The 24,910-nt window shown below is 42.1% G+C and overlaps 1 protein-coding gene across 2 annotated transcripts; it reads right to left on the bottom strand.

The window, feature by feature from the left end:
- Window positions 1-8,694: 8,694 nt before the first annotated feature.
- Window positions 8,695-24,910, bottom strand: RSAD1 (radical S-adenosyl methionine domain containing 1). Of its 2 annotated transcripts, none has more exons than XM_089537030.1 (9): window positions 24,690-24,910; window positions 17,712-17,845; window positions 16,932-17,136; window positions 16,059-16,424; window positions 15,576-15,639; window positions 15,184-15,331; window positions 14,687-14,741; window positions 12,293-12,396; window positions 8,695-11,662 (listed from the first exon to the last, which is right to left on the bottom strand). In XM_089537030.1, the coding sequence occupies exons 1-9, from the start codon at window positions 24,864-24,866 to the stop codon at window positions 11,548-11,550; spliced, it is 1,368 nt and encodes a 455-aa protein (XP_089393156.1). In that variant the 5' UTR covers window positions 24,867-24,910; the 3' UTR covers window positions 8,695-11,547. The 2 variants fall into 2 exon arrangements, 1 of the variants encoding a protein (XP_089393156.1); XR_016282221.1 differs by lacking the exon at window positions 8,695-11,662 and adding an exon at window positions 12,631-12,757 and having other exon boundaries at window positions 12,324-12,396.

The raw sequence follows: 24,910 nt of genomic DNA, 5'->3' as shown, positions 1-24,910 counted from the left end.
GCTGTTCTGGGTGAGATAGCAAAGAAATTAATTTTTTTTAAAAAAGAAACAATAAATAAAGTTCAGTAACCTGCAACACTAAAATTTTCCTGTGCAAATTTTAGTGAACCTGCAGTGAGACTAGAGCCCGATCTCATCCTTTTTCACTCACTTACAAAAGTAACACAAAAATGTGATGATAACAGAAACAGCAGGACGTTTAGAAAGTGACATTTTAAAAGCAGCTAAAAATATGGGACTACGGATCAACCAGGACTGTCATCACCAAATCAGCACAATTGAAGGGAATGAGGTGATCTAAGACCCCAAACAGTTGAATGGGCTTTATAATAAATAAGCCCCAGCATCTGGAACTGTATTTAGAAGTAAGGTAGCTAATGCTTTTAATGCAATCAAGACTACAATCATTTCAACATTACATTTGTTGTTGTTTTTGTTGTGCTGTTTTAACAGAGTATATATAACCAATGCCATGTAGAAAAGGGGAAGAGTGAGTGGGAACAGAAGGCTGTGGCCAAACTGTGCCATATTTCATATAAACATTAAGGAAAAAATAACACCTCGGTATTGCAGTGAAGAACTCGATAGCATCAATTCCACCTTGAAAACAGGGACCTGGTTTGAATTGCAAAATCAGATAAGGTCTTGATTTCTCATACTAGGTAATGTCACTTGGCTTTATAATCTATTTATCATTTCCCTCATTCCACTGTGTATGGGCTACAGTACAGTAAAAGCGCATCATAGTTTTTCTTTCCTGATTTTATAAGTAATTTTTTAAGACTGGCTTTATTACTTTTACTATAACAAAGCTCCTAACATTAAATTCACTTTCCAGGGGATATGGTACTTTATATAACATTTACTGGTTTGTTAGCTTTTTCTTTTCTTTTTTAAAATCTTTGGTATCATAAAGACTACTCCCAGCTGGAGCTTACCCACAAAACCAGTCACTGAATGCTATGTCAAAACCTGTCTAAAAGTCTCCCTAAATTAATGAATCTACTCTAATTGGGATTAGCAATTAGATTTTACCCAAATACTTGTCTAGGAAATTGCAAATTTATTTTCATTATTCAAAGTTATAGCCGTGTTAGGCTGTAGAATTAGTATGCAAAGAGATCTGGTAGCACCTTTGAGACTGACTGAAAGAAGTTGGTAGCATGAGATTTCGTAGACTTCAGTCAACTTCCTCAGATCTTTTAATGATGTAATTCTTATGTCATCAAAACCTGGCACTGTGTAGGTAATAGAAACATAAGCATGACAAGAATTTAAGTGGTCACTTTTTCTTCTATACGTTACCTTAAAGAAATGACCCTCAAAATTACATTTGTTTCAGTGGTCACCACCCCTCCACTGAGCCAATTAGTTTCCTCATAGACACAGAGAAACCTCTTGGCCTTCATGTTGCTAAGTGAACGTTTCAGGCATTTCACAAAAGGTAAGCTCTAAAGATCCTAAATACTGTGAAAGTGTCCGATCCTATTTAATCTTCGAAGCTAAAGAGTGTCAGCCTGATTGGAAGGGAGACCGCCAGGAAATACTAAGTGCTGTAAGCTATATTTCAGAGGAAGGAACTGGCAAAACCAGGTCCAAATATTTATTGCCTAAGAGAATGCTATGAAGTTAATGGGGTCTCCATAAACCAACAGGTAACCTGAAGGATATACTTTATTTTTAAGCTCTAAAAGAAATAACAACTATCCTTCATCTTCTGTGTACACTACAAAGGTGTAGTAAAACCCTTTCCTCCTTGACACCCTACTTGCAGTATGACCTCTAGCAAGCATATATAGGGCAGTGCCCTAGGACAGGTACTAGGCCTGGGTGTCATCAGCAGAGATGAATGGAGTAACCTAGATTAGGGTGCATGCCTAAAATTCTCTGTCTCACAGCATCCTGCTTCTTGCTAGCTGTGATAAATCCTGAGGTTACTCAGGTAAGGGCTGGTATGTGTAGCAATGCCAAGGAGTGTCCTCAAGAGAAAAATGATGAGTGATTGGACAACGGAAGGGATAATACATATGCCCCATCCTACCTCACTGAAGTATTATTCCATGGTTCAATGACAAGGATTAGCAATCCAGTTGGAGTTGTAGTTTTTAAATTCTGAATACGTATTTTTAAAATAGCAGAATCCATTCAGGCCTACTGATTTTGTATGGTGTGTGTTTGCTTTTATATGGCCAGGTGCAAAAAACAAAAACAAAAAAAGAGGAAAAAAACATATACCAACCTTAAGAAACATACTCTTTCTTAGGCGGGATACATACCGCCATTTAGTACGTATAGAATACGTACTAGGGTTAGGAAGGGGCGGTGCTTTCGCACCCCCCTAACCCTAGTACGTATCCTATACGTACAAGATGGTGGCGCCCCTTCCACATGGGCGCCGCCATCTTTGCGTATCGGACGCTGAGCGTCCGTACGCGTCGCGCCGCTTGTGACGTAGCGAGCGCGCCCCTGGCGCCTCGCTACGTCGCAAACGCGACGGTAAAAGAAGCTCCATTTTGGAGCTTCTTTTTCGGTCTGCGCGGGAGTCGGGCCGTCTGAAGGCTCCGGCTCCCCCGCGGACCTACTGGCGGCGGCGGTCTGTAACCCGCCATAGTTTCTCCCACCACCTTCCTCTCCTCTCTTACTCCTGAGTAGGAAGGAACTTGCAGCTGCTGCCACACTGCAAAATTAATGCAGTTTAACACTACTCAACAACCATAGTTCTGTCTTATGGGATCCTAGGATTTGTAGTTTGTTGTAGCACACAAGCTCCCTGACAGAAAAGGCTAACTATCTCACAATAGTACAAATCCCTGAATTCCATAGCATTGAGCCATAGCAGTTAAAGCAGTGTCAAACTACATTAATTCTGCAGTGTAGATGCAGCCACTTGTGGGACTGGTCTGTCTTCTGTGTCTGGTGGCTTTGCAGGCCAGGCAAAAATACCAGTCTCAGTTGTCCAGCCAGCAGCTCTGCCAAACCTGGAAGAGACTCTTGAAAGAAGAGGATGATTGTTAAAAATGATTTGCACTAGGTGTCAAATATACTAGGTACACTACTGTGAAAAGTTGGTGGTTATGGAACTGGAATACTATTGCACTTCTACCAGCACTAAACCACTAGCTTCATTCTGAATATTCAGGAAAAAGAGCAGGAAATATATATGTTCGTCTTCTCCCTTACCTGCATTGGAGAAGGGACAGTAATGTTGTCTGCAAAGAAGATGGCATCTAGGAATGGGTAAATTCTGATTGCCACCCTGGCTATCCAGGGGACATGTAATCGTAAACTTTACCTTTATAGCAAGGTTTCCTTGGCTTTTCCCTACTTTTTGATGGGATATCATAGAGGAAATTATGACAGTTAATGGAAACAGTGGATCAGGAATTGGGGGTTTATGTCTTTACAGATGTTGTTACACAGCAACACACATCAGCCCCAGTATACCCAAGGTAAGGACTACTGAGACCTTCAGTAACATTTGGAGGGCAACACAATTCTCACACAATTCCAGCTTTAAAAAAAAAAGCCCTCCAAGGGAATGTGGCAACAGCCAGACCAAAATACCCTAAATATACACCACAAAAGAGGCACCAGCCATACTTGGATGAGTCGGGATGTCTCCTTCTCCACAGACAAGACTGAACAATCATGATAAGTGACTAACTTGACATTGTGAAGTCAAAGGCTTTCATGGCCGGCATCCATAGTTTTTTGTGGGTTTTTCGGGCTATGTGGCCATGTTCTAGAAGAGTTTATTCCTGACGTTTCAGAGAATCTCTGAAGATGCCAGCCACAGATGCTGGCAAAACGTCAGGAATAAACTCTTCTAGAACATGGCCACATAGCCCGAAAAACCCACAAAAAACTAACGACATTCTTTGGGAGGGAAGGTGACTGACATCTAGGGGGAAATAACATGCTGTGGTATCTGTCTGCAAAAAGCAGCTTCTGCTCAGGCATAATGGTGTGTTGTATAATGCCTGGTGAAGGTTGAACGATAGCCCATGAGGCTGCTTTGTATGTCTCAGAAAAACATGCTTTAGAAAAGAACGCTGATCTTATTGCAGTTCTGGCTGACTAGTTTGTAACTTACCCAGGCTTTGATAACTGCATAGTATAGGTTGTGTCTCTTTTATCTGGAATTCTGAAATTTGAAATACTCCAAAATCCAAACTTGCCCACACGGGTGGCTGAGATAGTGACACATTTGCTTTCTGATGGCTTAGTGTACACAAACTTTGTTTCATGCACAATTTTTTTAAAAAATATTGTGTATAAAATCTATGTATATACAGTAACATGTTCACAAAACATAACTGATGGTAATGTTTGCACTTGGAGATCCCATCTCCAAGATATCTCATTATTTATATGCAAATATTTCAAAATCTAAAAAAATCTGAAATCCAAAACACTTCTGGTTCTAAGCATGATTGTTCAACCACTTGGTTAGAGTAAAAACAGTGACCTTGCTCCTCAGATGACAGAAAAAAAGGGATTCTGAAAGTCTAAAGAATACTCTCTTAATATAAATCTGAATCTTCTACCTACTTCCAATTTGTGAAACATGGAGGATGAGAGGGATTCAGAAAAAATCAGATAAAATGAGATTCTGAATAATAGAATGGAATTCTAGAATTGGCTTAAAGGAAGGAGTCAGTATCAAAAAAAATACACAGATGTTTGCTCGCAAGTGCTTCCAGATCTGAAATTCTCATGGCTAAAGTTGCCGCCACTAAAAAAAACCCAAAAATCATCACATTAAGAAGCAATCTTGGAGAATCCGAGATGGAAGGATAAGTAGAACAGTTGGACTAATAAGTGATACCCCACAAAAAACATTTTCAGGTGTGGATGGGGCTCAGAGGTTGTTTGGATTTATATGTTATTATAGTTACAGTCTGCCTTTCTTATACACATATTTTTTTATACACGGATTCAAGAATCCACGGTTTGAAAATGTTCCCAAAAAGTATAAATTTCAAATTGCCATTTTTTATAAGGGACACCATTTTGCTATGTCATTATATTTAATGGGACTTGAGCATACACGGATTTTGTTATACACGGGGGATCTTGGAACCAAACCCCAGCATATAGCAAGGGTCCACTGTATTTATATCCTATGTTTCTCCCAGAATTGGGACTCAAGGCAGCTTACAATTTAAAAAGGACAAGGCAGCTAAATCTTAACAAAATTTAACATTAAAATGGAATTAAGCTATTCACAATATTACAGTGATTTAAAACTGCACTTTAAAAAGATAAAATGTAACTAAAAGATTAAAAAGCAATAAAAATAGTTCGGTTTACAACAGTACAGCACCCTTAGCCCATTCTTTAAAAATTCTCTGCTTTGTTGGAATAAAATATCTTTGCTGACAGGACAGAAGGGAGTGGGTCATCCAGCCCCCCTTGCAAAGGGAGTTCCAGAGGCAAGGGACAGCCACCAAGAAAGTCCTGTCTTGCGTCCCCACCAAACACATTTGTGACAGTGGTGGGACTGACAGAAGGGCCTCTCCTGATAATATGGCAACAGGGCGAGATGCCAAATTGCCATTTTGAGAAGGACTTCAAAGGAAAATGGAGGTATTAGGGCTTGCTGTGGGGAAAGGGTGAGTCCTGCTGGGGGGAGAATTGGTGCCTGCCTTCCCCACAGTTGCCTACCCCTGTAGTAGGGGCAGTTTTAATTATAAGGGCAAATTCCTCATGTGCCTGTAAAAGGACACATTAAATTGTCTTTCACCCAGATCTTTTAGGGGAACATAGCCCTTCTGTAGAGCCAGAGCTATGGCCAGAAACTTCAACTGGTACTGGTACACCAAGCAAAGCGACTCTTTCACTGTGCTAGGAAATAAGAATTTGAGCTATATTTGTTCTTTTCTTACCCTGTGCAACCCATGCAGCCATCATCAGCTTGTCAAAGTTTGGTGGAAAGGGAGCATCTTGTTAGAAACCTTGGACTCTGGAAACATTGGGCCCATTCACATTACAAAAAAAATCGGTTCTGAAACCGATTCAATCACGTGAAGTTCCTACTCACCCTGAATCTCACACAAGCGAATCTGGGGCTTGCACACCCGTTCCGTGTTAAATGGCCCCTAGCGCGGTGTTTTTGAAATCAGCGCAAATATCGTTTCTTTTGGAAAACCCCGGGTCCTGGGAATGAGAACTTGGCCTCGATCACGATCGAGGCAAATTGAGGGAGGGATTTAGGTCAGAGGGTGGGCAAAGGGCAAGGCATTTCCTCCCCTCATCGGAGGGGAGGGGGAGGAGGAAAGAGCCCTGGGAAGAAGAGAGCAAGGGAAGGCATTCTTTAGGAGCCTCTTTTCCCTGCATCCCCTGCCCAAAGCCCTCTGTCGCTGGGCATTCCTTCCCTTGCAGGAGGAAAAAATTCAGGTCACGAACGGAGCTCATGTCAGGCAAACACCCCCCCCCCTTTTCAAATTCAAACAATTTTTTTGGAGCAAATATGCGCATTGAATACATTATGTTTGTATTCCAGAGGCAGATGGAGCTGGGCTTGCACTTTATATCCTTGGATCTCCTTGCCTTCTGCAGAGGGGGAAGCTACAAATGTTGCAAACAATCAATGTTACATTTTTAACAATTTTTTTGGAGCAAATATGCGCATTGAATACATTATGTTTGTATTCCAGAGGCAGATGGAGCTGGGCTTGCACTTTATATCCTTGGATCTCCTTGCCTTCTGCAGAGGGGGAAGCTACAAATGTTGCAAACAATCAATGTTACATTTTTAACAATTTTTTTGGAGCAAATATGCGCATGGTTTGTCTTCTTGAGCAGATACAGCAAGGGAAGCAAAGGGAAAGCTAATGTTGCTTTTAAAAGCATAAAAAAATGCATGGCAATCCCATCCTTTGCCTGGGACAGGGGCAGATCTGACCAAAAAGCCCACAGGTTTATAAAAAGAGAGAGAGAGAGAGAGGCATCTCTCTCCCTGCTTCAGCCGCTGAAACCCCTGTGCCTGGCTCTTTAAAAAGGGAGGACACTTTCCCCGATGCCCTGCAAACGTCACCATGACGATAGCTTGATTGGCAGCAGCCACCTCGCCAGCAGACACAGAATGCATTCGATTTCTAATTTGCAGGTCAAAATGCATTCGATTTCAAATTTGTAGTGGGCACTTGCTAACGGAGCGATTCAGGGAGGGGCATCCGGATCAGCCCAGTTCCTTCCAGGTCTTTTAGACCAGTATGAATGGGGCCATTGTGGTCCCTCAGACTCAGATGTGGCAAGCCTTCTGGGGCTGTCTGTCATCCGTGGATATGCAGCAAAGCCACCAAATGTGCATGCCATTCACATTAAACAGCCTGCAAGAAGTAGACTTTTCTACCTGACCTGAGGCAGAACTGTCACAATGACATTTGTCAGACCAGTCCTGGAGGGACAAAGAATGCACAAAAGCTAAACCCACTTCTTTATTCTGTACAGACTGAGTCACAGTGCCTGAAGCTTTCAGGTTTGGGAAGGAGTGAGAATATTTTGCAGGCTAAGAGGAGGCTTTAGAAGATCACTAGTCACCTTTCTGTGAGCCTTGGAAGAAAGGGACAGAGACTCCATGGGTTATACCACCTGGACCTTTTTTATGATGGAGCCAGGCAAGTTGGGGCACTCTGCTCGTTTCAGGAACCATCTGTTAGCTCTCTCACAGTGGCAGAATTTACAGATTTAAGAGTCCTTTCATTTACAAGTCCTCACTGAACAGTGTGGTGTAGTGGTTTGAGTGTTGGACTATGACCCTGGAGATCAGGATTCAATTCCCTGCTCAGCCATGAAACCCACCTTGGGCAAGTCACATGCTCTCAGCCACAGGGGAAGGCAATGACAAACCTCCAGGACTCCACTGAACAAATCTTGCCAGAAAACCCCCATGATAAGTTTGCCTTAGAGTTGGTGTAAGTCAGAAACAACTTGAAAGCACACAACAAGAACAACTGAATAATAGGAGTTGGATTTGTGGAGTGGGCATTAACACCTCACAGTGGTAGCTCAAATGCCATTAAGTCAGCTAACCCCCCCCCCCCCCAAAAAAAAAATGGTGATGAGAAACCAAAATAGCCATCTACCATTTCAAATTGAGTAAAAAAGCCATTCTGAGCAAAGTGAGGATGAAACTGCAAATCATTTCCCTGCAATGTGAAAAGATACATTGGTTAGGGCTTTGAAGCAGTTCTTTTTCACAACACTAGTGAAATGTTCACACCTTACATCAGTTCTTCCTAGTCCCTCCTCTCATTGGCTCATCAGAATCCTACATTTCTTGATTTGCTTCTTCAACATCCATAGTGAGCAATGTGACTCCCCATTGTGCTTTTAAAGTCAGGCTTAGTGGCCACAAAGGCATGGTTAGGAGATCTGATTGCAATTCTAGACTCAAGAGGGCTCAAACCATTAGGAAACCAACTGTTTCCACTTCAAAGGCTTGTAATGCAACAAGTACAGTGAGTAAAACTGGCTTTTGTTCTTCCACACAGCTGCTTAGTGAGCTACAGTGAGTCTTCAAAACATGAATATGGAGAATGGACAAACTGTCAAGTCCTGTTGATCTCCTTACCCAGCTTTGAGGATCTTGACAAGATTTTCTACACAGTTACCATGCCAAAGGCAATAAAGGAGGAGAAAGGAAAAGCAGACCAGACTTCTTTTTTAAAGAATAACATGTTAGTATTTATTTATTAAAATATTTGTATCTCATCCTACATCATAGTCTCAGGGAGGTGTACAGAAAAACCTTCAACCAAATAAAACAATCTTTTATTTGCATATTAAACAATTTTAAAGACTGTTAAAAGCCGTAACATGTGCAAATTTGGGTAAAATCAATTATGCCCCAATGGCTTTAAGGAAAAACCAGGTTTTAATTGATGCCATCTGTGTTGGCACCAGTTGGCCCTCTGAGGTATTCCATGACTGGGATGCCACAACAGAGAAGGCCCTCTCCCTTTTCATCTGAGGGTATATTGCCCATGATGGTGAGGCACCAAGGAGGACTCCTCCTCCAGATCTTAATCCTCAGACAGGTCTACAGAGGGAGAGGTGAGCAGGTTGAAAGGAGGAGCCGAACAGTGAAGAGAATGTATTGTGAACATTGGGCAAGAGGGTCAGTGCAAAGGTTAAGACTGTGTGACCCCTGGCTCTCCTGAGTAAGAATGGTATTAACTCATGGCTCCTTCTCCACTGGCAGAGAATCTGTGGGTAAAGCTAGGTGTTTTTTAAAATGGCTTAGACCATTTCTCCATGATACAGAAGTGGAAGATAACTGGTGACCACTTTTATATTTATTAGAGGATTTCCCCCCCCCCCTTACATAAACACAGAGCCACTATTCACAATTGTGTATTTATCACTTAACCTCAGTGACTTCCTGGATTCAACTTCGAAGTGTCAATAAAGGGAGTAGGCCTGTGATATATGCAATACCCCATGGCATGCAGAGATTGTCACAACAGTCAGGAATCTTTTTCTTTCTTTCTCAAGCCCATTTAGCAACTTCCTGTTGGGGAAAATCAGCTATTATTTCTGTAGGAGGAAAGAGAGAGCAGGGCATTTTCCCACATAGCAAACTACTATCCCTCTTGCTGTGGAGTGGCACCACTCATACAGAGGTGCTTGAAAACCATGGAGAATCTGGATGCTGCTATCCTGAGTTGTAAAGAAGGAATTTCATGAAAATATTGGTAGCGACAATGAGTTAATACATATGTTTACATATTTGCTTCACATCGTGCCCAAAATAAAGGTTTGGGTTGTTTTTTTAAATGAAGAAAGAAAGTTATGCATTCCAGCCCATATGAGCAAGTCCCACAGGACCCATTCCCCTATTTGGCAACTCCTTGATGCAATCTGCTTCTGTGACAACAACTTACGTACAGTTGCCCCTCCGTTTTCATGGACTTCGAATCTTCGTCCTTTGCCCGTTCGTGGGTGGCAAACAGAGGGGGACAAAATGGAGCGTGCCGCCATTCAAGCCAATGGGGCTTGAATACTGGCAAATTTCCATTTTTGCAGGGGGTTCCGGAACGATTTCCCCACGAAAATGGAGGGTCTGCTGTATAGTTTTTAAAATTGGTATTTGTATCCCTTTTAATATCACCAATTATGTGTTGCCATACAAATGAAGGATGGAGGCTGAGTATGTATAGTATCATGTATACATGTATATCCCCTGATGTAATTCAAGGATGTGCTAGTCTGGAAATTCAGTATGCAAAGGGATCTCATGTATCTGAGGAAGTAGGCTCAAGCCTATGAAAGCTTATGCTACCAGCTTCTTTCTCTGTTAGTCTCAAAGGTGCTACCAGAACCCTGATGTAATTATTACTGTTACTCAATCTGTGTGTGTTTATTTTCCTTTCTGAGTACCTCAAGATATATAGTAGCAAATGGATCAACATACATGTGTTTCGTCAGAGCTAAATTTCTGGGACAAGCTTAAATGATCATCTCACATGACTAGAACAACACAATGATAACACTAGCTGGCCACCAGAAACTCCACTGTATGTGATCTTGGAGAGGATCAGGAGCCAGTAAGTTTAAAGACAATGTCCAATACATTATTAAAAGCAAACCCAAACTGGTTCATGTGGTGTCAGTCATTCACAGTATACATGCTTCACAAGGTGCCAGGTTCAATTCCTGGTATCTCTAAATACAGCTAGTAAAATCTGAAAGCCTAGCTCAGGATAAGGATACCATTAAGATGCAAGTCCAGGATGAGATAGCTATAAGATGGCTAATAAACAAACTAAGTCCAGCAGCCTAGCTAAACTCTGAATTCTAGACCATAACTCAATATTTAGTCTGGAATCTGCCCATGGTCAAGGAAAAAATGGAACAGGAATCGAATTTGAAATGAGATTCACGGCTGGACCAAGGCACACAATGCCAAATAGGAAGCAAATTCTGGAACCAGATTTAGTTTGATGTTATATGGCAGGTTACTCTCAGGGAAGCACTTTTTGGTTTTCTACTCAGTGCAAGTGAATCCCAGGCAGAAAAGCATTTTCATCATTTCAGTTGTACTCTGCTGACCTGAACCTCGACCACGGGAAGTTGTCCTGTGGATACAACCTAATAATGTTTTGTGATTGTCATGTAATTTTCTCCCACAGAAACATTTCTTCATCATGCCTTCACAAAAATATAAGACTTTTGTCAAAGAAAGCCTGTTATAATTGAACCCATTCATCATATCACCTTTTTCATGCTTAATTTATCTCCGGCACCAAGCTGTAGACAGCCCCTTCCTCTGCGAAAACAACAATAACCCAGACTATCTTCCATCTTGGTTCAAAGAGCAAAAGCATAGGGATGTAAAAGCATATTCACCAAGCCTTGCACCCTGGAATAGGATGCTACAGTCAATTCACCAGCTTTCTTTAAGAAACAGCACTCATTTCTGGATATGTCCTCTGTATTAGAACTACCGTCCAGACTGGGAATATTTGAATACTCTTCAGCCTCCAATTTAAGAGGCCCTTTTATTTCTGCTTTAAGTTAACAGGATACTGTGTATGGACTTCAAGTGTCACTGAATGCTTTTTCTCTTTCCACCCAGACCTGCTGCAGCTGGTTAAGAAGTGTCAGCAGGAGAGAATCTAGCACTGCCAGACCTTTCCAAGAACATCTAAGTCCCCTGTGAAAACAAGTAAATTCCCACCAATGAAAAGCCTGGATTAGTCTTTCTCATAGGGCAAGCAATTGCCAGGATTCTGAGGAATTGCATTGGCCCCCACTAGGGGCACCATCCCATGCCCTCCCCTCGCCCCCAAGCTGTTTTAGGCCCAGAAGAAGCCTTTATCTAAAAAGTAAGTAAATTGCTACTCAACATCTGGGTTATTACTGTGTTAACTAAAGGCCTCACTTGGACCTAAAACAGCTGAAATAAATCTAAAATGTGGCAAAACTATTCTCACCTACTCATGTGTATGTTCTGAGTCAAATATTGCTCTTGGGGTGGTAGTAGAGCAGTACTTCTCAAATAGTGGGGCGTGCCCCCCGGGGGGGCCGCGAGGCTCCGTAAGGATACAGTACTTATAACAATTTTATAGACAAATGATACTATTTACAGTCGCGCGGGGGGCACAAAATGTTTTCTTCTTCTTAGGGGGGGCATGACAGAAAATAATTGAGAAGCACTGTAGTAATGAGGGCATAAAAATGTCCCTGGGGTACAGGTGGCTCACAGGCCACACTTTCTCCACCCACGTGTGCTAAAATAACAGCATCCTTCTTCCTTAGACATACAACTCCTGAAGTCCCTTACCTGTGGTCCAAAAGCACCAAGCCATGTGTCTCTAGCTCTTTCACCTCCTCTGAATGCCCAAACACATCCCACAGACTGAGGTTGTGAGCAAACTGTAGCCAGTGCTGTGAGGAAAAACAACACCGTTGTATCAAAAACTGAGTTTATTTCAGAGCTCTGAATAATTATCTTAAGTATTATTGAGGAAAACCTTGTACTGAAGCCCCAGTTAAGAATGCATGTTTCTTCACAGTCAGATATCAAGTCTACCCAATGAATTTCTCCTTCTCCTATCTTGTCTGCTTTAAGGTCTCCTTATGGAAGCCTGCTCTACCACCAGAGTTCAGACTTGTACTCACAAAAGAGAAGAGTCTGGTGGCAATGTGGGGCCTCTGGAATTCCTTCCCTCACAGGCCCACAAGACTGACTCCATGGAATTTTTCAGGAAAGGCGTCAGAACCGTCTATCAAGCCTTGGTAGGTGAGTCTTTTGCAATTTGCAGGTTGCAGAAAACAATCAGATAATTAAAACACTACATACTGCCTGAAGTTGTTTTTTTAAAACTACAATATTTGTATAACTTGCATAATTGTATACATTTATATTGTATAAATTTATTTAAGTAATTGTAAACATTGCTTTAAGGATTTGTTTTCAACTGTATTATTTATTTATTTATTTATTTCATTTTTATGCCACCTTTTTCACAGAAAGGGACCCAACTGGAGTCATTTATTTTGTTTTGGTAACTGCTCTAGTGGTCCCTCAGGCCAAAAGATGGAAGATTTATATTTATATAACAATAAGTAAAATTCATTCCCTCTGCCCCCATCTGTTCATTCAGGCAACTGGCACTTAAAGCTGGAGAGACACAATCTTCTGAACTCCACAGCTGACTATAGCTTTCTAATCAGCTGCTAAAACAGAATCCGAGGGGCCATTCAAACTACCTTTTACGCCGGATAAGGAACCGAATAATACATGTGAAGTTCATATTTGCCCCGAATCTCCCACAAGTGAATCCGAGGCTTCCACAACCGTTTCGGGGCAAATGCCCCTTAGTGCAGGTCATTTGGAATCGGGGTAAAAGCTGTATCTTTTGGGGGGAAAATGGGTCCGGCGAATATGAACTTGCCTCCAATCATGATTGGGGCAAGTTCAGGGGAGGGATTTAGGTCAGAGGGAGGGCTGAGGGTGGAACTGGAGAAAGTGTGGCAATCTGGGTAACAGAGCTGAAGGAGGAGAAGGAAGGAGCAGGGTAGGTCAGAGGGAGGGCACAGGACGGAGCAAGCCTCCACTCTTGCACCAGGCAGCTTTCTCTCTCTTTTTATTTTTTTAAATTATTTTTGACAGACTATGTGCATGTTTTTTGCTACAGGTAGACAGATATATAGATAGGATGTGGCTGCCTGCCTGTTCACTTTCTCTTTCATTTCCTTGCTTCCAGCAACACAGCACTTTGCAGGAGGCTTTTTTTGCTTTGCGAATGCTACAATGTGAATGTTACAAATGTTTCTCTTTCCAATTTGGCAAATTGATACAGGATGCTTTTGCTACTGTCTGTAAAGAATTCAGGGGTGGCCTAGGGAAAGCAAAGAATCCATGGCATCCTTTTCTGGCATTCCAAGGTGAAGAAGTTGTTGTTGTTGTTGATGTTATTATTATTATTACATGTGTATGAGGCACTCTGGGGTGACAAGGAACGAGGATGCAGGATGCAGAGATGGCATTAGATTGCATTTTGGGGTTGAAAACGGGGCCAAGGGAAGATCCATAACCTGCAGTGACCCAAATACCCACAACACACACACACAGAGGAGGTTTTTAAATTAGACAAAATATGCACATACTGGTGCCTGGTTTTTTTAAAAAAAATGAGGGGGGAGCACAGTTCCGATTGCCCAATGGGTGCAGGAAACGTCACCTATGAGGAAAACGGAACTGAATTTGATTGACAGCAAAGGCACCTTCATTTTAAACCAATTTCTCCACAGGAGCTTAGAGGGCATTCAGGATTAAAATACCCTGATTGAGGTAGTGGGCACTTGCTTCCAGAGGGATTCGGAGAAGGGGAACCGAATCTTCCCAGTTCCTTCCAGCACAAAAAGGTCAGTATGAATGGGGCCCAAGTCTCAGTTTTGTGGCAAACACTTCATAGTTTGATTACACCACTTTATACTGAGACCAACAAACCATCATCAGGAGAAAAACTTACAGATTAAATAGCAATAGGGTAGGGTGGGTGAAATTTTATATGGACTGCAGAAGTTGGCTGAGCATGCCCTAAGAGTATGCAGAGTTGCCATGTTGCTCCACCTGAGATCTTTGGAATTAGGGCACAAAAATTTCAAGTCCATTCAGTCAATTGCAAGAGCCCCTTTTGCTGCTATAATTCCCAAGATAGTGAAATCTCACCTGGTGTGTGATTCCTACATCCATGCGGAGTCCCAGCATCAGAATCTCCTCCAATCTGTGTAAAAGAGACAAACACAGGATCTATCAATGTGAGCAGAGTCACCAGAATGCAACATTTCATGAAAAGGTATCCAATTATTTTAATAGCTTAGTGTCCAAAACAGGTGTAGAACTGATAGCCCATCATTTTAATTATGTAAACAACATCTGTAGCATTTGGATAGTGCTTTAGACTTCCCAGAGCATTCTGCACATATTTTTCAGTATTCCTTCCAACAGCCCCCTTTACATTATTTACTGTTATCTTCATATTACAGATAGGAGCTAAGCAAACATGGTATACCTAGGGCAACCCAACGAGTTCATGACTGAGCCAAAATCTGAACCAAAGTCTTTTCAGCTCATCCAATTTGGAGGAATACCACTTAAGATGATGGAAAGCAAATGAGTTTCTTAATTTTGAAGCCACCAACCTCCCTAAATTTGATTTAACTTACATCTCAAGTTGGTTGAGTGGGGTCCGCTTCCGGGTCCCATGGCCAAAAGCCAACACCTCCTTCATCCATATATCTGGCTCCAGAGCTTGTATTCTAGCCTCTCGACAGATTTTGCCATCTCCCCACGGCACAAATCTCCCATGGGCTCCTGGGTAAAAGGAAGTCAATGCTGAGACTAATTCTTGATCTCTAGATGAGGCAGGTATGGGAAGTAGTTGTCTGGCTACCCAGAAATACTTGATGTCAGATGGCAGGATCCATCTTTCTTCAACTCCCAATGAAACACCATTGAAACAGTGCCATCTGAAAAGCACTTCAATGAACCCCTATTTTGGAATGTTGTTGTTTTCACTGAAACAGAACTTGGGCCTACTTTCCTCAAGGAAGCTCACCTGGTCCAACTCCAATATATTGACTGCCTTGCCAATAAGAGAGGTTGTGGGTGCTAAGTGCCCCCTGCAGGGAAAAAAAACAAGTCATAAAGTAGTAAGAGATTGCTAGCCTTCACACAAGTGTTACATGATGCTGGATGGCCTTCAGTGACTGATTCCTAGAGATACTGAGCTCCTAGAGGCTGGCATTCAAATATGTTTAAAACTCAGCTTTCTTCTTTGTTGTAACAATTTTTTCACCATGGGGAGGGGGGGTAAGAATCAGGCCTCATATCCGAGTCTAAGTCTGTTCCTCCATGAAACATGCTCTGCTCTAGCTAAAAGGATGTCCTTGGACAATATTCTTTTCACTTGTGAAGCAGGAAGACATTTTCTCCTCCCCCCCCCAACACCCAGCCACATAAAAATCAAACTTATTTCATTATCAGGAGCTTTCAGATTACTCTCTTCTACTTAGGTTATACACCAAAAGAAAAGACTTACATTCCGAGCAAAGTTGGAGACCTCATATTGAAGAAAACCTGCATTCTGAAGAATGTGCCTTGCATACTCATACATTTCTGATACAATGTCTGGATCAGGTAAAGGCAGAAAGCCCTGGTTAACTTGTTTGAAGAGTGAAGTGCCCCTTTCCAGTGTTAGCTGATATAGAGAAACATGGTCATCGCACACTGCAAGCAATGCCTCCAGATCCTGAACCCAGGAGGCAGTGGTTTGATCTGGGAGGCCAAAGATGAGATCAACAGATATACGGCCTGGAAAGAGTTTCTTGGCTTCTTCTAAAATTCTTAGAGCATCACAAGCTGAGTGGTTCCTTCCAAGAAGCTGGAGTTCTACATCATTAAGGGACTAGAGAGAAGGAAAACATGAGAATGCTTGGCTTTTTTGTAGCAGGAAAATGTCACAAAAGGCTTGGGGGAATATGAATGATGAGGAAATTATTTTAAACAATATAAAAGTATGCAAACATGTGTATGTAAACAGCAAACAAGAATCAATGGCTGCAGAGACTGAGAAGCAGAATAGTAAGAGCCTGACAGGAAAACTATACATGGGAAATCCCTGACATTTTTTCTGAGCTGAAATGTGACCACCAAGTTGACTAAAGCAGCACAGAAGGTATTTGTTTAAATATTTTACAGTGTTCTTTTCTCAGTCAAATCCTTCTGAGACTGTTTTTTTTTTGCATGAATTATTCTGAATTAAAACTTCTATAATTACTTGTTTCCTGATTCTGTCAATCACCCGGGAAAGAGTTGTGGAAAGAGCTAATGAGTAAGGCAGGATAAACCAGGTGACCCCTTTGGCCTTCTCCAACTCTACCATTCTTTGAAAGCTATGCATCTGTTTGCTCACCTGGATGCCAACAGAAAGCCGACTGACACCTGCTTTGTGGAACTCAGCAAGGCATAAGGCATCTGCTGAAGTGGGATTGGCTTCCAGTGTAACCTCAGTGCCTTCTGCTAAATAGACATCTTGGGAGATGGCATCCAGGACTGCTGCAATGGTGAGTGGACTGGCCAAGCTTGGTGTCCCACCACCAAAATACACAGATGTGATTCTGCAAAGCCAAGGAAAAAAAGGAGGTCACACACCTGTGGAAAGCAATATAGAACTCTATTTCCCTCCCTAGGCTCTTGTGGTCTCTTCCAACTCTATGATTCTATGACTCCAGGAGACCATGGTTTAAATAGCCACTCAGCCATGGAAACCCAGTGGCTGACATTGAGCAAGCCACACTCTCTTAGCTTCAGGGGGAGGCAATGCCAAACCTGTTCTGAATAAATCTTACCAAGAAATTGCTAGAATAACGTTGTCATAAGAATCAACTTGAAGGTACATAACAACTACTGCATCTGCTCCAAAATACTTTTCTGACTGATACAGGTAAGGACCTGTAGACATCAAACTTCTCAGACTACTGCAACTCAAACTATTGCATTGACAATGAAGTAATCCAGTAAGAATTTACAATAGTTTTATTTCTAAGTGATAAAACTCAAAACACAAGAGCTGTTCCTGGCTTAATTATAAAACTTGTCTACATCTGCCACTTGTCCCTATTTCTTCTAAGGATCCCAACTATAAATCCTGATTCTTTAATACTTTTCTTTTTTCTCTTCCACTATTACTTGCCTCTCAACTTGGCTGAGCTGGATCAAGGTCCTGGCCTCCTGAATGAGGCAATTCTTCATTTTGGTCTCATCAATGTTTCGCAGAATGTACTTGTTGAAGTTGCAGTAGCTGCAGCGTTTCTCACAATATGGCCACTGAGAGACAAAAAGAAACAAGAAAATATTTACTCATAAAAACTAAACATTCTTCCAGCATCTTTTCCATTGTCATCACCTACATGAGTCTTAACATCACTTCCATCTTGCCTTAGCGAGGTGAAAACGTATCCATTTACTAGGCACAAACACCAGCAATTTTTGCTTGCACCCTATTCTGCTCATGGTGCCCAGCATGTTTAAAAATTAACAGGGTAATTATCCAGAATGCTGAATATACTCCTTCAGAGTCAACACAGTTTTCATCTCAGCCACTAAATGCCAACATGAACAGAAAGATCCTACTTCAGAAAGATTCTTTAGCTTTGATTAACTTTGATCAAAATAGCCATCATAAATACAGTGTGGTACCTCATAGTATTTATTTGATGTGCAGCTGATATGAGCCAGCATATGTGTGGGGCTATGATTCTGGAGACCAGGGTTCGATTCCCCACTCAGACATGAAACCCATTGGGTGACCTTGGGCAAGTCACATGCTCACAGCCTTAGAAGAAGGTAATGGCAAACCTCCTCTGGACAAATCTTGCTAAGAAAATTAGGGTTGCCATAAATTGGAAATGACTTGAAGTCACATAACAATAACACATGCTTAAAAGACTATTCTTAATCATGGGAAATTCAATGGGGGAGGAAGGAGAACTATGTGTCTTAAATCAATGCATGGAAAATAATAGTCAGGAGGCACCCTACATATAAATTAATCTGAGAGAGGAATAAGAACCAGGGAAAGGACATCACAGCTAAATCTGCTTTTCTGTATGTCCCAGAACATGGGTGATCTGGAATGAAATCAGTGTACAGATTAAGATGGGCCCTCCATGTAATATAATCCACTTTACAAATGCTCCATGTGCATGAAAGACCAGCATGCTGAGACTATCTGAGAAAGTAGACTTAAGTTTGCAAAAGCTCATGCTGCCAACTTCTTTCTTCCATGTAGTCTCAAAGGTGCTACAAGATCTCCCTGCATTTAAGGCTTGGTGAAAAAGTTGGACTATATTGCCACCTGGAGTCTGTTCTTAAAACTCCCATCTTGTGTTGTTTGCCTTGAAGTTATTTCCAACTTATGTTGACCCTAAAGGGGAACCGATCACAGGGTTTTCTTGGCAAGTTTCTTCAGAGAGTGATTGTCATTGTGATCCTCTGAGGCTTAGAGACTAAGTTGACTTATCCATGAGTCAGTGTAGGTACAGTACTTTAACTCTCATTAAAAAAAGGAACCATCCCCTGGTGAAAGGCAAGATCTGTCCTGGAAGCACTGACCCCCTCCCCCATTCATCCAGCCTTTAAGGTGAGCCCAAACACTTATGTCTGCTGGAATTCTGTAAGTTCTTTGGCACTGTTTTTCTTTGCTTTGTCCTTTACATCCTTTGTTAGATGTACCTAGGTTTTACCCTCAACTTACCCACAGGTCATATCAAAACTAACTAATTTAGTAAATGGTGATGGTATGGATGATTTTTTTTTAAAAGAGTTGGAAACCTTTTATGGATTATGTCAAAGTTATAAGAGGAAACGTTAGGCCTGTTACAGACAGCCAAAATAAAGCTGCTTCGGCCATAGTACTGTAGTAATAGGATTTAATGTATAAAGAGGGGAGAGGAGGGGGGAATAAATAGAGAGTAAACGGGAAAATCCTATTTTATTTTCTTTAATCTCCTTCTCTCTCTGTTCATTTCTTTGTCTTTTAGGAAGAGGAGTAACAATATGACAAATGTCATATTGCAACACAGGTGAATGGGAAGCCATAAATCTCACAGGGTGGTGGGTTAATGGGTGATTGAATGAATGTATTTTCATTTGTGCTAATTTTGGGTTTAGCAGGTTTCTTCCTCTTTTTTTCTTTCTTTCCTTTCCTTTTCTTTCTCTTTTTTCTTTTTCTTTCGTCTCTTAAGGTTGGTTTTATTTTGTTTGGTTTTATTTTATGTTTTTGTTTATATTTTGATTTTATCCTTTGGTGTTGTATTGGCTTTGTACTGTATCAAAAATCAATTAATAAAAAAAAATAAAGAAATCCAATTTTGGCCTCGAAACCTGCCCTTGACTTATACACGAGGCTTACTTATAGTCGAGTATATATGGTAGATGTATATCAGTTCCTTCTCACACAGCCCTTCCAATACTGTATGCACTTGTCTTAAGAGTACAGTGGCACCTCCATATCCATGGACTTGCTATCCGTGGATTTCAGCATCTGCAAATAGCAAGCCTGCATTGTCCTTGATGGTGGTGCATGTATATGGCCATTAGGGACAGCCTCCTTTGTCCTCAGCAGCAGTGCATGCACATGGCCATGCCACCATTTGGGACAACAGGACTTCACCTGAAGTCTCATTGTCCTAATGGCAGTGCTGCCGTGTGCACAGGCTGCCACTGGGAACAACAAAATTTGAGCAACTGTGGATTTTGGTATCTGTGGGGAGCAAGGTTCCAGAACGGATCCCCTGTAGATAGCTAGGTCCCACTGTATAGCACTGCAACCTACCTTTTGTTCTCCTGGAAGATTCAAGAGGACTACACAAATACCTGAAAACATGGGCTCTGATATGGTCAACTGTTTATTAATTCATTTATTTTTTAAGGCCCAATGCATTTTGGGCTCAATGAGAAAAGGCCTTCTTCAGCAGCCTTCAGTTGAAATCACTGGAGTTGAGAACATTGTCCAAAACACAGGACCAGTCTTTTCTCATTGAGGCCAAAACACCTTGGGCTTTTTTTTTTAAATGAATAAATGTGATCTTCTCAGAGCACTTACTCTGTTTTGCTTTGAATGTGCTTTTCAATATTCTTCACTACTATGCACATACTCTAAAGGTATCAGATCCAGGCTGATTTTGGAAGCTAAGCAAGGTCATCCCTGGTAAGAACTTGAATGGAATACTGCAAATAAATACTACTACTACTACTACTAATAATAATAGGTTTTATTTTTATACCGCCCAATCACTGGGAATCCCAGCGGTTTACAACAGAGGGGATAACAGACGGTTCCCTGCCCTCAAGCTTACAATCTAAAAGACAGGACACAAAAAGGAGAAGGGAATGGTGAGGGGGGGAGGGGGTCAGGTCCAGCATTCTTCTCTCCCTCTGAGGCCTGGACCAAGGCAGATGGACCGGAGGGAGGGCTCTTCTTCTATACTAACTGGTGTAGGCTAAATTTCAGAGGAATAAACTGGCAAAACCACCTCTGAATATCCCTTTCCCTAAAAAAAACAACACTGAAAGCTAGTGTGATATAGTGGTTTGAATGCAGAACTATGATTCTGGAGACCAGGGGTTCAATCCCTGCTCAGCCATGCAAATCCACTGGGTGATCTTGGGTAAGTCACACACTCTCAACTTAAGAGGAAGTCAAAGGCAAATCCTCTCTAAATAAATCTTGCCAAGAAAACTCTCAGGGTCACCATAAGTAAAAAATGACTTGGAGGTACACAAGAAGAAGAAAACCCTATGAAATACATGGGGTCACTCTAAGTGGACAGGCAACTTGAAGGGACACACACACACACAAAACCAATTCACTAGAATTAAGTAACATTCTTCCTTGTTTCCTTAAGCTCTGGGATAAAATTTACAAGATAGAATGCTTGATAGGAATAGGAAATCATGCTACTTATACTAACCCTAAAGCATGGAAATTCTGCTATTTATCCTTCTTGCATTAAGTTACTCATAATAAATAATAATAAATTTTTAGTCAAATTTAATTTGTTGTTGTTGTTGTTAACGATCTCGTGGTGATCTCAATTCATGGTGACACTGAGGATGAGACTTTTCCAAGACTCCCTACCCCTTAAATTTAATTCCTGATTAACAAATTGCAAAGAAATGACAAAGTAGTAGGGACACAGTAATAGTAGCCTTTTACGCATTAAGAAATGGCATTCTGCGCTATGACCTTTTTAAGAGAGGTTTAATAATTTTGCAAACATTTTGAGTGGAGATTTGCGGGGGGAGATGCTCACCCCATGAGTTGAAGCACACTCTGGAGTTTATCACATGGGAGGAATTTCTCTTAATTTAAAATGAAAATAAAGTGGGGCCAGAACGCATTCACGTGAACTCGCTAGTTCAGAGAATTTACGTGAATTCGAATTGCGTTCAAACTGACTTCCCATTGCCCGAAAATAGCTTGTCATTGCCTGAAATTGCGTGTGGTAGTCTATCATGCAATAACGTGAAACCCCATGATTGTGTTTGGACTGCCATTGGATTATACTTCCAATTTCCCTTGTCTGATAAACTATACAATAGGTATGAAACCACTGTTGCACTACATTATGCATTAGCATAGGCCCACAAAGCTTTTGACCAAGAGAAGAATAAGAGCCATCTTGAGGCCATGAACCATTTTAAAGCCATTAATAAAACTGCATCATTAAATCCCAAAGTGAGAATCATCCAGGGCATTGGTCTTCCAATTTGTATGTATGGCTATATGAGATGGACAGTGAAGAAAGCTGATAGGAAGAAAATCAACTCATTTGAGATGAGGTGCTGGAGGAGAGTTCTATGGATACGGTGGCCTGCCAAAAAGACCAAGAAAAGGTTCCTGATGCAAATCAAGCCTGAACTCTCCCTAGAAGCCAAGATGACTAAATTGAGGCTGTTGTACTTTGGCCATCTCATGAGAAGACCTGATTCACCATAGACAATAATAAATAGCAAAGCAGAAGGCAGTAGGAAAACAGGAAGACTGCAGCTGCATCCACACTGCCAAATTAATGCACCTTGACACTGCTTTAACTGCCATGGTTCAATACTATGGAATTCTAGGATTTGTACTTTTGTAAGATATTTAGCCTTCTCTCTGAGAGAGCTCTGGAGCTACACATCCCAGGATTCCATAGAGTGGAACCATGGCAGTTGAATTGGTGTGAAACTGCATTAATTTTGCAGTGTGGACGCATCCCAGATGGATAGCCTCAATCAAGGAAGCTAAGGTCCTGAGTCTGTCAGACCAGACCAGATTGGGTGATCTAAAGGTTTCTCATTCACAGGGTCATCATAAGTCTGAGACTGCACCCGTACTGCAGAAATAATCCAGTTTGACATCATTTTAACCGTCATTGCTCAGTTCAAAGATACAGCTGTGATAATCTGTAGAATCAGTATGAAGAGAAATCTTGTAGCATCTTTGAGACTCACTGAAAGAAAGAAATTGGCAGCATGAGCTTTTGTAGACTTCAGTCTACTTCCTCAGATGCATTTGATGGAGTGGAAGCCAGGTACAGACATATTATATGCCATTGGTATGTCAGGATGTCAGTATAAATTACAAGTCCTTTGTCATGGCTCAATGCTAGGGAATTCTGGGAATGGTGGTTTTGTGAGACATTTAGCCTTCTCTGTCAGAGAGCTCTGGGCCCACAACACACTAGAAAAGAAAAAGATGGCAAAGTCCCCGGCCGTGATGGTTCAAAATTTGGGAAGGGCCACTCTTCTCCTGCCAAGATAGAGAAAGGAAAGCCCATTCCTATAATAGTAATAATAATAAATTATTATTAATAACAATTTAATATATTCCAGCCACCCCCACTCTCGTTGGCCTTAGCTTATCGCATAAAAACATCTTTTGAAGAAGTGAAGGAAAAACTTCTGGGGAAAGAGACATTAACAACGCCTCAGGGGGCTCAATGTCATCACCGTAAAAGAGGACAAGGCACCACAAAGTGTAGCGCGTTCTAAAACAATGTAGGATCAATGAAGGTTAAAAACACTCAGAGCTGTGTTAGTCTGTAGGATCAGTATGCAGAAAGCTCTTGTAGCACCTTTGAGACTCAGTGAAAGAAATTGGCAGCAGGAGCTTCTGAGGAAGTAGACTTAAGTCTAGGAAAGCTCAAGGTGGCAACATCTTTCTGACATTTTGGGAATTCCTCCTGGACAGAAATGTAGGGCATGTCCTGGGAAAGGAGGATGCCTGGCCACCCTGCCCCAGGTTGACCAGGTGTCCTAACCGCAAAGGAGGACAAAGCACAGCAAAGATGGAGGGCCCTCGAGACAAATGGAGGACATGACCAAATGAAAAGCTAAACACTCATAGAAATGTAAACCCAGGCTTCTCAGCCATGCTCCAAATGGAGGACTTTTTGAAAACTCCTGGACAGAAGGTGGAAATGTAGGATGTGTCTTGGGAAAAGAGGACGTCTGGTCACCCTGCCCTAGGTTGACCAGATCTCTTCACAGCCACAAAGGAGGACAAGGCATCACAAAGATATAGGACATTCAAGGAAGATGTAGGACATGACCCACTAAAAGCTAACAACACCAAGATTACATGTAATCCCAGGCTTCTTAGTTGTCTTCCAAATGGAGGACGTTTTGAAAACTCCTCCTGCAGAGGTTGAGATGTAGGACGTGTCCTGGGAAAGGAGGACGTCCAGTCAGCCTAACAACGCCTCCTCCCTCCCCCCCGCAAGGTGTGTGTGTATGTACGTGTATATATGTATATGTGTGTGTGTATCTATAAATGTGTATGTACAGTACGTGTATATATATATGTGTGTGTATGTATATATGTGTGTGTTTGTATGTTTATATATATAAAAATATGTGTATGTATGTATATATGTGTGTGTATACACCTCTCGCGGGGGGGGGAGTGAGGAGGCGACCTTAGGGTGGCCGGGCGTCCTCCTTTCCCAGGACGCGTCCTACATCTCAACCGCTCTCTCTCCAGGAGGGAGGAGTTTTCCAAATGTTGTTTATACAGAATAGAGCTCATCATCGGCGTTTTTGCTCAAGAAGGCCAGGCGGCCTGCGCATGCGCAGGAGGTGCTGCAGGGGCGGTAAGCAGCGGCGGGTGAGGGCTGCTACTCACATGGAGGTAGAGGGAGGCTTCGGGGCCGGCGGGGGGCGGGCGGCGCGCGGAGGAGGGTGAGGGGCGCGCGGGGGGCGTGGCTGGCGGCGGCCATTTTGTGGCCCTCAGCAGCGGCAGCAGCAGCCATAGGCCCCCCCGCACTTGCGCCGACGACGACGACAGGCGGAGGAGGCCCATGATGATGGCAGGCGGGCGCCACCGAGGCTCCCCGCCCCGGCGGT

The sequence above is a fragment of the Sceloporus occidentalis genome, unplaced genomic scaffold, assembly GCF_023333645.1.
Source record: "Sceloporus occidentalis isolate IW3139 unplaced genomic scaffold, rSceOcc1.0.p SCAF_1, whole genome shotgun sequence".
Classification (NCBI taxonomy): domain Eukaryota; kingdom Metazoa; phylum Chordata; class Lepidosauria; order Squamata; family Phrynosomatidae; genus Sceloporus; species Sceloporus occidentalis.
This window is presented reverse-complemented; position numbering and strand designations above follow the sequence as displayed.